At 35.4% G+C, this 13950-nt stretch overlaps 1 protein-coding gene across 1 annotated transcript in view; it reads left to right on the top strand.

Moving 5' to 3' along the window:
- Window positions 1-13207, top strand: part of LOC128030528 (R-spondin-1-like) — a 17261-nt gene extending 4054 nt beyond the window's left edge. The window contains exons 3-5 of the mRNA XM_052618231.1: window positions 3405-3545; window positions 5407-5616; window positions 11544-13207. Of these exons, the coding sequence (XP_052474191.1) occupies window positions 3405-3545; window positions 5407-5616; window positions 11544-11698 (506 nt within the window). The 3' untranslated portion in view covers window positions 11699-13207. The remainder of the gene's footprint in view (window positions 1-3404; window positions 3546-5406; window positions 5617-11543) is intronic.
- The last annotated feature ends 743 nt before the right edge of the window (window positions 13208-13950 follow it).

Here is a 13950-nt window from a genome sequence, read left to right on the forward strand (position 1 = left end):
TATTTTCCTAGTTTCAAAACTGTAAATAAGTAGGAGATAATGAGGAAAGATGCACATTAAAATGATTTCTGAAGGATCATGTGATGGTGAAGGTTGACGATAAATTACATACCGTATTAAATGAAAATAGAACAGTTTTCAATTGCAGTTTTACACAATATAAATGTTTTCAATATGTATCTATTATTTAGATGTATTTGCATAAAAATCAGTAGCTGTATGTTATCACATGACAAAAATGTGCAGTTTCTTAAATTAACAGGAAGTGACATCTTACCCTGCTCCCTTCCTGAAAAATCAAGGTGAATTGTCTGAACAGCACAGCGTCATAAAATGACCTTCCTTAGCTCATCTACAAGGCTTTGACGTCAGTTACACAGTGTTTAAAGTCATTGGAAAGATGGCACAAATGCAATCACATTATTCACCACATTCAAATGCTGATCCAGTGATCTGTTTTCTCTTACTCTGTGGGTGAAAAACAGGGCTGGGGGATGTAATGCAAAGCAAAACATCTATAATAGGTGGCTGTTAGTCTGTTTCTTCTAGGAAGTCTCTGTTAATTATGCAGAGTTCATGTTAGTTCATCCCTTTCTACGCAGACCCAGCACAAAATGCATAACGAAGATTTACCTTTAATCATCCTCTTTGATTAAATAGTGCTCTCTCTAGGTTTCAGCCAGAGACTCTGCGTCCTGTTCCCATCATGTGCGTGAAAACTTTTACTGTGATAAAGGCAAAGCAGAGGATCACTGTGGATAACCAAGGAAATACCTCTCGTAAATTGATCAGTGGTACCTCTTTACTCCTGTTTTGGGAGGAAATTATAGCTTTATTTAAGTCTTTTCTAACTTCAACCTACCAGAGCTTTTCCAGTTGTAAATTGAACGTCCTGCTCTCTTTTCAAGCATGTTTTGAAAGCCAATTAGTGTGAACTACAGCTTGGAGTCATTATATTTTGTTATAGGAAGAAAATACTTTTGTTACCAAGATACACTCTTGCATCACTCCACCTAATACCTCTCAGATGGTTCTGATTTAAACTTTCATTCTAGATAACCTTAAATTTAAATGTTAGCATCAAGGGAAGTGAGAAATTAGCCGAGCAGTTTTTATTTCACAACCCTCTGGAGCCTTTAATTCATCATTTCTTGACTGTATACTTTACACTTGCTTTGAAATACCACATGCAGCTGTCCGCTTGTTAGTTTAAGTATTTTATGACCAACACATTGAGACCCAAATACGTAGTATCCACAGGTGTCGACTCCAAATTGCTTCGTACGTCACAAGACGTTATTGTCAACATTTCTCCTTGACGTGTTCGTTTTTTTTCATTTTTTTTTTTTCATTTTGAGTGTTCTTGTTTTGAAGATGGCTGTGCATGCGAACGCTTCCTTTCTTTTAGCCCTCAGAGTGGCTGCCCCATTGCAATTATTCAATTAGCTGCGTGCATTTGTTTTGTCTCCAGATCCCCATGATGTCTTGTTAACAACATTTGTCTTGCATTAAGGGTACATTTGTAAATGCCTGAGTGCAAAAGAATTTGCTCCAAACATTACTAATTTAGTTGTCAGGCATTTAAAGTAGTAATTGAGAGCAGAGGTTATAACAAAAAACACAGATCAAGTATACTGTTAGGTCCTCTTCTGCTTTTGGCCAGGACTTAGCGAAATCTGAGATATCTGTGAAATATGACTTAAAGAGCCACACAGATGGGAAATCAAAAATGACCTGTATTACAGTGTATGATGTAGCTGTCCATCAGTGTAAACAATGTGCAAATAAAAAAAAATTAAACCAAAAAGTGCACGATTTATAAAGTTATTGGCTTCTAAAGTAAGGAGTCGACTCTGAATCGCTGAAAAGAGTCGTTATAGATTTCAAATCTTTTGCCCATCTCTATGTACATCACTAGGAACACTTTGCATAATAATCTCCACCTACCGTCTTGAGAGAAACGGAACTCTGACCTGCCCCCCCCCACCCCCACCACACACACACACAAACACACACACACACACAGACGCTCTGGTTGGTGTGATAGCATCATGTCGAGGAGACAGTGTGTTTTTAATTGTAAAGGCAAGTTTGTTTTATTTTCACTGCCAACGAATGAAGATCAGAGGAACCAATGGCTAAAATTAATTTTTACCACAATACCAGAGCAGTACAACAAATCCCTTTTGTTGTGTTCACAACATTTCACTGATGACTGCTTTTCTAATCTCGGTGAGTACAGCGGGATTTTCAAAGCGTTTGGCCATAAAAGATGGTTCATTACCAACTTTATTTAGAACAACTAGCATTTCCGAATCACAACGCGAAGTATGATTATGAAGTTATGTGTCTGTTTTCTCCCGAGCGTCTTATCAGTATGTGTGCTGTCTGCAGCCTGTCTGCACTGATCGTCATGTACAAACACGTCATTAAAATGAAGTGTAACTCCGTGAATACTCAACGAAGAGACAAGTGCTGCTAACAGATATTCTGCGATAAAGTAATCCATATGAAAACAACGCGATGTCTGTTTTTCATGTCTCCCTTCGTTATATGTGACCACGCCCCCGCGCTGAACGCGCTATTCAGATTCAAACTGAAGCGCGCGGCTTGAATACGCACACACAGAAGAAAAAGCAGCGAGACTGTTCAAGTTTTTTATTTTACTGTTTGCTTCGCGGTGAAAGGAATAAGACATAATTCACCCCAAACAGAAGCTAACGCATAGTTTACCGTGGAGGTGTGTGCGAACAACCAATCCAATCTGCTTGCATGTTAGTTGACCAATCAGAACACATTTGAGAATTGAGGTAATTTTAAAATGATATTTTGACAAAATGACAATGTTTTTTAACCTTGGATGGATTTAAACCTAATGTACAGGACTTATAAACAGTGATAGGAAGCTTAGAATTTTCATCTTACTGGCTCTTTAAAAAGAGGAACACTTACTCATGCTTCAACTGAAGTACTTTGAATAGTCTTAGATCATTCTGGATGACACGATAATCAGGTTTTAGACTTTTGGACCTAACTGAAAATTATTTCGGGTTTTAAAGCACCAAAGGAAAAGACTGAGATGGACATTTAAGAACTAGATCCCTTGTTTATCAGAATGAGATAATGATGAAAATTGTGAAAGGGTTATGGGTTGGGAAGTGAATTCTGTTTCATTTGGTAGGAGTCTGGTTTTCATTCTGCCAAAATCCACAATTTCCTCCAATTTGTGGCAGTTTGTATGTTTGATCAAAGACAGCAGGCTTTTAATGAGACAGAGGTGTGAGGAAGCCATATATAAGTCACCAGACGGTGGTCCACTTGTTCAACGACAAAATAAGCAGAATTATAAAAAAATTGTCTTGATAAAATCAATATGTAACTGTTATTGTCTTTCTTTATTACAGAATGTAAAATAGAAAACTGTGAGGCTTGTTTTAGCCGAAACTTTTGCACAAAATGTAAGGAGGGGCTGTACTCACACAGAGGGCGGTGTTTCACCAGCTGTCCTGAAGGATTCACCGTCAACGGTACCATGGAGTGTGTAGGTGAGTGCGCTGCACACACCAGGGGTTTACAAACTTTCGTTGACAGAGAACTTATATAAGGTTGATTCAGTTCTAGTATGTTGTACAACAGCATTTCATAAGTATTTATTGGTTATGTGTCTTTTTCAGTCAGAAAAATGAGTGTCTATGCCATTTAAAACTGATTTGTAAATATTGTAAACATTTTGCCAGCAAACCTGAACAGCAGTTTTCTTCTTCATACTTAATCATGGGTATGTTATGCTGTTACTGCATGCTTGACAAAATTTGTAAGAATGAAAAACAAATTGTGAATGTAAAATAAAAATAGAACTTTACCATTTATTTATTCTGAAAGTAATAATATTATATTTTATCTAATCTGGTTTTATATTGTATATATCCAGTATATAAGATTTTTTTGTTTAGTGTATGTCATCAGATGTTTTGGGCACATGGTATTTCTGTCAAAGAATGACTTCTATATTGATATGGTTGTATACTGATGAAATGATAAAAGTTCTTGAAGACCTTGTTTTGCATTTCTCCAAATTCTGTTTTCCTTTTTTCCTGTGGTTTCTCAATCGCTGTTGAGAGGAACGTTGGCACAAGGCCTGTTGGATGATAAGGGTTTTTAGTGATTTCTTTTGAAAATATTTCTGTCAGAAGCAAGCAAACACATCACTAATAGCATTGCACGCAATGGCGGCGCTGGTTCCTCCAGGCTGTTTGGCATTTAAATGAAGAGCCGTGACTTCCAATGTGACATTTTTCACAAAGCTTATGATGCCTCATCTGTATCAATGGGTCAGTCCACCCCTTTGTTATGTGCATTTTTCAGTCTGTGATTGTTTTTGGCAGAGATGAGTTCCCTTTGACCTTCCTAAACTGAAAAAATCGGATACTTAGGAAAGACTTGAAAAACACTTGAAACTGTTCAATGCAATTAAAAGTCTACAGCCTGACAGCTTGTCATTACCTTGAGCCTATCTCATAACAAATGCTCTGCTTTTTAGCTAAATGTAATTGGAAAATTTGAGTGATGCTGGATATTTGCAGTCTGAAACTCCGCTGTGAATTATTTGGGGTTTCCTAATGAAGTTTCTTCAATTTTTCTTCAGAGCCCCCGTCATTCATTCTACACACTAAAAGAAGTTATGAAAGCTTCTAAAGAAATTGTGTTAAACCAAAAAACTATATTGGGATAAAAGAACTTAATAATAAATTGTAACATAAGCACATATTTTTAAGCTGATTACTCTAAAGTACTAAAGGATTTGTGGGCTTCAGTTCAAATCCACATAATTCCATAGCACATGCTAAATGTTATTTATTTAGCATGCATATTTAATGAACAAGTAAGATATTATTTGTCTGAATCATTGAGTCAATGTACAGTTTGTTTACCTGTGGTCTACTCTTCGGCACAATGGTAACCACAAAAACTTCAACATAACAGAAACTCTTTCAAATGTCAAACACAACAGCATTAAACACCAATAGTTTTTTCCCCTTTACTAAAAAACACATAGAATGACTTATTGTCAACATTTACTCTACTTTTCCAGAAGTTAAGAATTCCAAAGTTAACAAGACATTTTATTGAGCTACTGCAACTTAATTTTTAAACAAATTCAATTAACACAGAAATTTGAGTTTAAATTACACACGATATTAAGGTAATGTAATGATCAACATTATTATGTCAACTGAACGCAACAAAATAAACAAAGGTTAAAAGATTTAAATAAATGGTTAAATTAGAATTTTTAACTTGCAACCACGCATTTATTTAAGTTGTGGTAACAGGTCTCCTGAATAATTTTTTAGAGTGTAAAACATTGGTTATTCTGTTGTTGTTTTTTCTTTGTCTGTGTTGCAGTCCAATGTGATCTAAGTGAATGGAGTCCATGGGGCCCTTGCATGAAGAAGAACAAAACATGTGGCTTTAAAAAGGGTAACCAGAGCCGTACCAGGGAGCCCTTACAGCTTCCAAATCCTGGCACTTCCACAGGGGCTGCTCCGCCCTCGGGCTGCGTCCCAGAGACACAGAACCAAAGATGTACCGTGCAGAAAAAGATCCCTTGCAAAGGTAATTCAAAGAAAGAATAAATGTACAGAAATATTGGAAAGTAGATGGATGGGAAAATACTTGTGCTGAATAAAATGTGTGAAATCTGTTATCCAACTTCAATATACGTGCAAATTACAGATTTGTTGATTTATTGATCATTTATCTTTTTTTGCCCACTCTGGAAAACATGTAAATAGTCTCCTGGAACTAATTTGATTTAGTTTATTTATGGTTTTTGACATAATACGGTGTAAATAACTTCTTGATTGTTCCCAGTAAATACACAGAAGCCCAGCTGGTTTGTAATCTTTTCTTTGCTTGCTGCGGATCTGAGGGCCACTTTTTGTTTGTTGCTTTAACTTACTGGAAATTGAGGTTAATGTTTCTTTTTGGGCTCTTGAGCAGGTAAAGAACGTTAGTGGACCTGTAGTGGACCTTGTAAAAGTCTGAATATGTTGTTTCTCTCTACCATTCTCAGTTTGCATGAAAAAAAAAAAAGCTTTTAATGGCCCAAATAAGAAGTCTCAGCTCATTGGTTACACCATTCAAAAGTTTCGGGTCAATTCGATTTTTATTTCTTTTGAAAGAAATGTTACTTTTACTCAGCAAAGATTCATTAAAATAACAAGTTACACTAAAGACTTTTACATTGTATATATATATATATATATATATATATATATATATATATATATATATATATATATATATATATATATATATATATATAAATCTATTTAAAATAAATGCTGTTATTCTGAGCTTTCTATTCATCAACAATTAAAACATTTCAAGGTTTCCAAATAAACAAGTAAATAAATTAAGTAGAACGACCGCTTTCAGCTTTCCCATAGCAGTAATAAATTACAGTTTAAGATATATCATATAACTTTAGCCTTGGGGAGCATACTTTCAAAAAAAAAATTAATTCAGTATTATATTTTTGATTGTCTATTGATAATACTATTCATTATAATATAGTTAATAGTTTAAGTAACTTTTTATTATTCAAGTTAAGCTGAATTAAAAAAAAAAAAAATTCAGTATACTTTGTTGCCATTAAAAGAGCCATAAAAATAAAAAAGGCTCTTAAAGTATGCAAAATTAAATTTAAATTTAAATATACGCATTTAGCAAACGCTCTTATCCAAAGTGACTTACAGTGCATTCAGGCTATCAATTTTATTCAAGCTATCATGTATTCCCCGGGAATCGGGCCGTCAACCTTCCGCTTGATAACGCAATGCTCTACCACTTGAGCTACAGGAACACATGCAGAATGAATCCAGAAGTAATATGCAAGGAATCATTTGCCCAAAATAAAAACTTTGTGCTGCTCTAAACCTGATTAAAAAGATGACCATAAACTGTTAATCTTAAAAAGCACATAAAAGTATGATACATAGTTATTATAATTTGCATGCATACAAGAATGTCTGTTTATTTATTTTTATTATTTTTGGAACCTTTATTTGTTGAAAAAAGTTTTGATGTCTGCTGGTGAACAAGATTTGAGAACTAAGCAAGGACCTTTAAGCATTATTTTCATTTCTGTTTCATGAAATTTACAACTGAATAACTTGCAGCAGAACTTTCAGTGTCATTGCCAATTCTGAAATCAATCCTAATCAAAAGTGTTTGTGTAATTTTGATGGCTTTCACTCATAGTCTTTTTTCAAACCAGAGATCTTCTTTAATGTAATCATGTATGTGGACACCAAATTCAAATTTTTGTCAGTTTATGAAGTTACAAGGTTAATCGTAAGCTAATTGTAATATCACATTTTGAGTATTTCTTAAAATACTGTAAACACCTGATTATACTTTCTAGAGCTCTCAGTTGTATTCACACTGAGAACACAGTGCTTTCCTGGAAATTACATATTATTCTGTGCGAACAGCCTCATTAGATCAAATGCTCACTGTCCTTCGTTCAGGAGAATTAATTAAGCTCCATTCTTTTGCTTTGTCAGGTGCCGTTTGAGAAATGAGAGGCAAATTTGCTCTGCATGACGCCCGTATTTGTGGAAAGAATTTCCACCTGGGGTCCATAAGAATAATTAACAGTGAAATATTATAAACTGCCCCATAAAAGTGCTGTGTCGCCTGCCAAATTTCTAAACTTAGAGAGTCTACTTGTCGGAAAAGCTTTTGGATAGAGAGAGAGAGAGAGAGAGAGAGAGAGAGAGAGCGCGCTATGGTGAACTAATAGTCCTGGACACATGTAAAGTCATTTGTTTGTAGCTCAGTCTCATAATATCAAGCTTTCCCAAAACCATGTAAGATAGGATCAGTTATGTGCTGGCTCGAGTCAAAACATGTTTTTTCCCTGAAAAGCAAAGCAGATCTTACTTCTTAGGGCAAAAAAATTACTCCGGCGCCTCAAAAAACTCATAGGTTATGGGTTGCATGACCCTATTGCCCTCTTTTTTTCTCAGTGTGTAAATTTGCACCTCTTGCTAAATTAGCAAGGCTGTGAATGCATCTGCAGGAATTGGCTGACAGTGCTGCAGTAAAAATCACAGGGGGCAGAGCTTGTATAACAGCGGTGATTTACTGGTCTACAGATCTCACGCTTTGTGTTGATTTTGCCAAGCCCCCCTCCCCCCAAACACTTTCTCTTCTCTTTCCTGTAGCTTAATAAATGTCTTTGCATGAAACCTGAATACGCTAAATGCTTGATTGCCTTTGTCAGGCGATGGTGTTTAGGTTGGATTGAGCGGCGCTGTAATTATTGCTGTCATAAATAAATGGATCCTCCCCAAGTACTCTTAACTGCTTTATCAAAGCTAACAAGTCTCCATGTGGATCCACTTGTGCCTCCTCTGTTTCATTTTTGTATTCAGAGTTAAAAATAAAATGTTCAACCTTTTGAGTTAAATAATAATTTAACCTTATCCCCATGGGAATTAGAATGTTCAGTGTTGTGACTCGTGACATTACTGCCAGATTCAAACGTCTTTCGCGTTGGTTGGCGCTGTGCCAGATACGGACGAGCTCAACGCTGTTATAATCACAACTATGCAGTGTTTTCAACCTCATAATGTTTATTTTAGATTTCATACATTTAAATAGGCTACACATAAGCACTGGTAAAACAAAAGCCTCCATTTGGAGTGTGTGAAAGCAGCAAATACAATCTATCCATATATAATTTGCCGACGTGTGTTTTTCATATGGGTTGGATAAACACAGTTGAAGTAGGCTACCTATAAAGTTTACTCTATTGTTATAAAGATTTTTAAACGACCAAACACACTCACTTACACATATTTGAGAATCGGAATATAGGATAGTTGATGACATGGTAAGTAAGTTTGTGAATATTTCGAATAAAAAAGGAAAAACTAAATGAAGGATAGCCTACATCTGTTATACAGTGTTATTATTGTGGCTGCGGTGTTTCACGTGACAAATATGATGCGTTGCCATGGAAACATTAAAGGGGAACGTTCTAAAATAACTGTCCTCTTGAAAAATCATCATTACACTGTTTCAAATTTGCTAGTCTCTGGTTACCTGCAGTTGCATATGGACTGTTTTAGGGAGCGCTGTATTTAAAAATCTGTCGTTGCAAAGCGAGATCTCAGTGTGTATTAATCATTGATGGTATAATACAGTTAAGCCCCCTTAACAATTTCACATTACCCCCTAAGTCATTTCATCCTGCAGCCGGGCCTGTGGATCCAAAGTTTAAGGCTCCATTTCCTTCCATGTGTTTTTTTTTTCATTTCACCTCGGTGAAAATTTGTGATTGACACCCGAGAGGCATTTTGTAAACTCAAGGCCTCTGAATTCTTCACATGAACAGGATTGCTGTTCTCAAAAGAACGAATACTAATCAGTTCTTTTGTATGATTTATGGTAATCTTCAGAAATCTTCTCATTGATAAGACTTTGATATTATGCTTTTATACAATACATACAACATTTTTCTCTGGTCCTCTGATCTGACTGGATGAATCTGGGATGCTAACAGCAAGTGAATTTATGAGTGATAAGTGAGTCAGTCAATCATTAATTCAAATGATTTGTTCAAAACACTGATTCAGTCAGGAAGCAAACAAGTGACTCACTGCGTTCCATTCTGAAGAGCTCATCCCAGTTTCTTGGACCCTAATCCCTTTGAAATTCCCCTCATTTGTTTGGAAGGCAGTTTGCGTCATTTTGCCAAGCCAATAAAGGAGGCGCCATCGCACAATTAAACCTGTGCAAAGAATCATGGAAGCAAAGTCTTTCATTCCGAAGGGCCTTTTAAATTTGCCAGTTTTGAGCACTTTGGTTTGGAACGACCTTTCAGTATGGCAGCCATGATTGTTCTCACTCCAAATTGCCCTTCATAAGGGGATTTAGTCAACGAGTGAGTCGTTGAATCATTCATTTAGCTGATTTGTTCAAATCATACGGATTCATTGTTGTACAAAACATACAAATGTCTTTATGAGTTAGTCACTGAATCATTCATCCAGTCGACTTGTTCAAAACATGCTTCTGATTTGTTTAGGAACAAAATAAGCAAGTGTCTTCCTAAACGAGTCATTGACTTATTCGCTCAACCAATTTGCTCAAAAACAGTTACTCATTTATAAACAAAACACCACTACTGTGTGTTACTCTGAAATGCGCAGCGGCTCTACTGTGGCTTTGTTTGAAACCATTTTCGTTAGTGGAGCAAAACTAACTAAATATTTGGCCATATTGTGTCAAGTAACATATCATTATAATATTAACATACTGTTTACTGATCTGTTGTGTAGAAGCAAAAGCCCTCCCAAAAATAATCCTGAACAGTTCCTGAAGCGGAAAAACAGTAAAACAGAACACTTTCTCTTGTAATATTGCAGAAATATTTAGATGTTGACACTTCAATGTAACAATTGCAAATAACATCATATATATCTCTGACATATATAGGCTTTATATATTGCAGACTGAACTGCTGTTTGTGCTTTACAGGCCTTGGTAGATCTGTTAAATAAACTAAGGGAATGCTAATTATTGCTTGTTATTACATTCGAGTCCCTTCAACTCTTTAATGTTTGCTAAAGAAGAGTTGTTAAACTCTTTAATGTTTGCCAAAGAAAGTGTTTACGATGATGCCATTTCAAATCAAAAATCTGTAAAGTGAAACTGCTTTTTAAATAACTTACTAACAATCAAAGGTTTTATTAAACAAATATTTGTTTGGGTCATTTTCATTCTAATTTTAATTATGCATTTTATGTAGAAACAAATGCAACAGTTTGTGGTATAATATCAGGGCCTTGAGATGAGCAGAGAGCCAATTTCAGGAGCCACAGAGCGGCTGTGTGTGTGGCTTATGTTATCAAGTGCAGAGTGAATGCTCTCCAGCACAAAATGAGTGTTGACTTTGGTTTCCAGGGAACACTGAGAATCACAACACTAACTTCATAACAAATATCAGTCAGTCTGGAGGCCCCGACTCCCCCTTGTAGTAGTGCAAGTGAGGTTGATGGGAAACAAACCAGCCCGTTTTTCAATGCTGATTATTGGACAATACTACAGTTCAGCATGACTGAATAAGCATTTATAATCATAACGTTTATGCATACATTTTTGTACAGTTGTATATATGCTTAAATGTTCACAGCTTTAGAAAAAATATATATTTTTATCAATCCTTTACATTAAACATTTTTTAGCTACGTTTTACTATTATATATGTAATAAACTTGAAATACCAAAATACATGTATTAAAGAATAATTGTATATATTAAATTAAGTTATTAAATTAAAAATATATACATTTCATAAAATGTGGTATTTGTGGTAAAACAATAAAAAAAAGAAAAAGGTGTCAGAAGTATAAATCTTGTGAAAAAATATGTATGGTTTTGTTTCAAGTATATTTGCATACTTATATTTATGTCATTTTTTACTTAAAAACAAGACAATAATACATCTTGGGCTTTCTTTTATTCAGGAGAAAATAGGAAGAATCCACAAAACCGTGGAGAAAAAAATGGCAAGAACCGCGGACAAGATTCCAAGGAAAGTGGCAAAGGGGGCAACAAGAAAAAAAAGACCCTGAACCAGTCCACCACTGTTCCCACCATTACAACGAGCATGGTGACCTAATCTTATGGTGGTGTCAGGTGGGCCTAAGAAAGGAGAATGCCTGGTCCATCTTCGTTTGCTGAAGACAAACACTTTTTGATTGTGACAATATAAAAATTAAAGCAAAAAAAAAAAAAAAAAAAAAAAGTAATAATGCTGCTACACGTAAAACATGCTCAATGAGAACTGGAGGATTGCTGTACTGAATAACGAACTGTGTAAATTTGAGTAAAGTTTGAGGGAACCAAGGAGCTAGGTTGGTTAGTCTCATGCTATTTGGAAGCACCCAGAAAGACTGCACTGTGCACTGTGCGTGTACAGAGTTGTCTTTTGTAAGCCTACCCAAAGGAAACAACATTGTTTGTGGTTGACAAAATGTTCCATATGTTCCTCCTTAGACCTATCAGGAAGGTTTCTAAATTATAGACGACATTTCAAATGAGGCCCACTATCCTAACACTGTTTAAAGAACATCTAAAATACATTCAAATCTCTTGTGGTTCTCCTAATCTAGCTGTAATTGCATTCTTTTTCTCCAGAGTTAGATTGTTCGTGACAGGTAGCAAACAGTCTAGAGTCTGCATGTGAGTCTCAGAGTGAACAGTTTTTTTTTTTTTTTTTATGTGGTTTGTTTAGTTTTTTTCTGTTGTTTTTAACAAAAGAAGGCACTGGAACTGTTATTGTGGTTTACAGAGAGAATATGGAGAAAGAAGAACTTTAATGATCATGAAAGTATACAAATATGCAAAAAGTGTTATTATATACCTAGAGATGTTATAAGAACTCATATGCGGCTTTACTTGTTTTAATGGTCTATGTCAAATAAAAGTCTTGCTGATTAGGGGGAAATAAATACAGTATTTTCTGCTCAGAAGGCAGCAATAATATGAGGAATGTACAGTGCTGACGTATGTGTATGAAAGATTGTGTCTGTGTGTGCGTGTGTGTCAGATGTGTTTTTGGATCTGTGTTCTTATGTGCACCTTTATGTTGTGAGGCGAGGGGAAGAGAGAGGTCAACAGAAGTCTAAACTACACTTCTTGTGACCAAGCCATTGAGGAACTAAACCAGCAAAACACTTAAACTTCATTGATTATATGCTTTGTATATCTTTTATTGCTCCGATATCATAGTTCCAATATATTCAATATATCACAATCAATCATAATGCTTTGCAACATACAGTATCAATATATGAGGAAGTAATGCTGTACATCATACAGTTATTTACATGTAGCACCCAGTCACACTTTTCATAGTCTGTTTTCTATAGCCTGTTGACCAGGGCTGCATTTTCCAAAAGCAGAAGCAGATCGTAGAACCACTGGTGCTAATGGTTTCTATGATCTACTTAGGCTTATGATTCTTTTGGGAAATGCAGCACAGAATCAGTGGGTATTCACCATATACACCCCTAATGAGAATTATGACACTGAAAATGTCAGCTTCTGTTAATCTTGACGCAATACATATTGTTATTATATATCTATTTCTATAGAAGTCTACAAGGTAAATAAACATCTAAATAAACATTTGGTTGCAGTTTATATAAATGTTTTTTGTCTGTGTATTTAATGCATATTTGTATGGAAGACTGGGGCTAGTTGTCATATCTCTTAACTATCTATCTATCTATCTATATTGCAGATATGGATATGGATTTTAGTAGCCATGGGATATGGCCTAACATAGATGATATTTCAAAAATAAACCAACACTCAGAAATATTCTCTGAAGTAAAAAGTGTGACAGCTAGACTGCATCTCATTGAAAGAAGACAATTTCATTTTTTTTAAGGAGTCTTACATACACACACAGACACACACACACACACACACACACACACACACACACACACACACACACACACACATATATATATATTTATTTGTGAAGAGCATTTTAAGTGGACACATACTATTACCAGGTGTTTTTAGTCTTTCAGTACCTGTACGCCCTTAGTCACAATGCGAAGGCTGAGGTTCCTTTTTTCACAGATGTTCAATGCACTCATCGACATAGACGCCAAACATAGACAGCAACATCAACACCGTAGAACTGAGTAAAAAGGACAAAATATACAACAAACACCAGTCACACATTCAGTTAAATGTAAAACACACGTCACATTAAACTCATAAATAAACAGAAAATACATCCACATACCACTTTTGCCTGCTTGTGTGCTAAGAGAGGATTATATCTTGAAGATTCTTGATCAGATGATTTACAATTATAGAGACAAACTCCTTTTAATTTTGCGATGATTAATT

The sequence above is a fragment of the Carassius gibelio genome, chromosome A16 (genome assembly GCF_023724105.1).
Source record: "Carassius gibelio isolate Cgi1373 ecotype wild population from Czech Republic chromosome A16, carGib1.2-hapl.c, whole genome shotgun sequence".
NCBI classification, from domain to species: Eukaryota; Metazoa; Chordata; class Actinopteri; order Cypriniformes; family Cyprinidae; genus Carassius; species Carassius gibelio.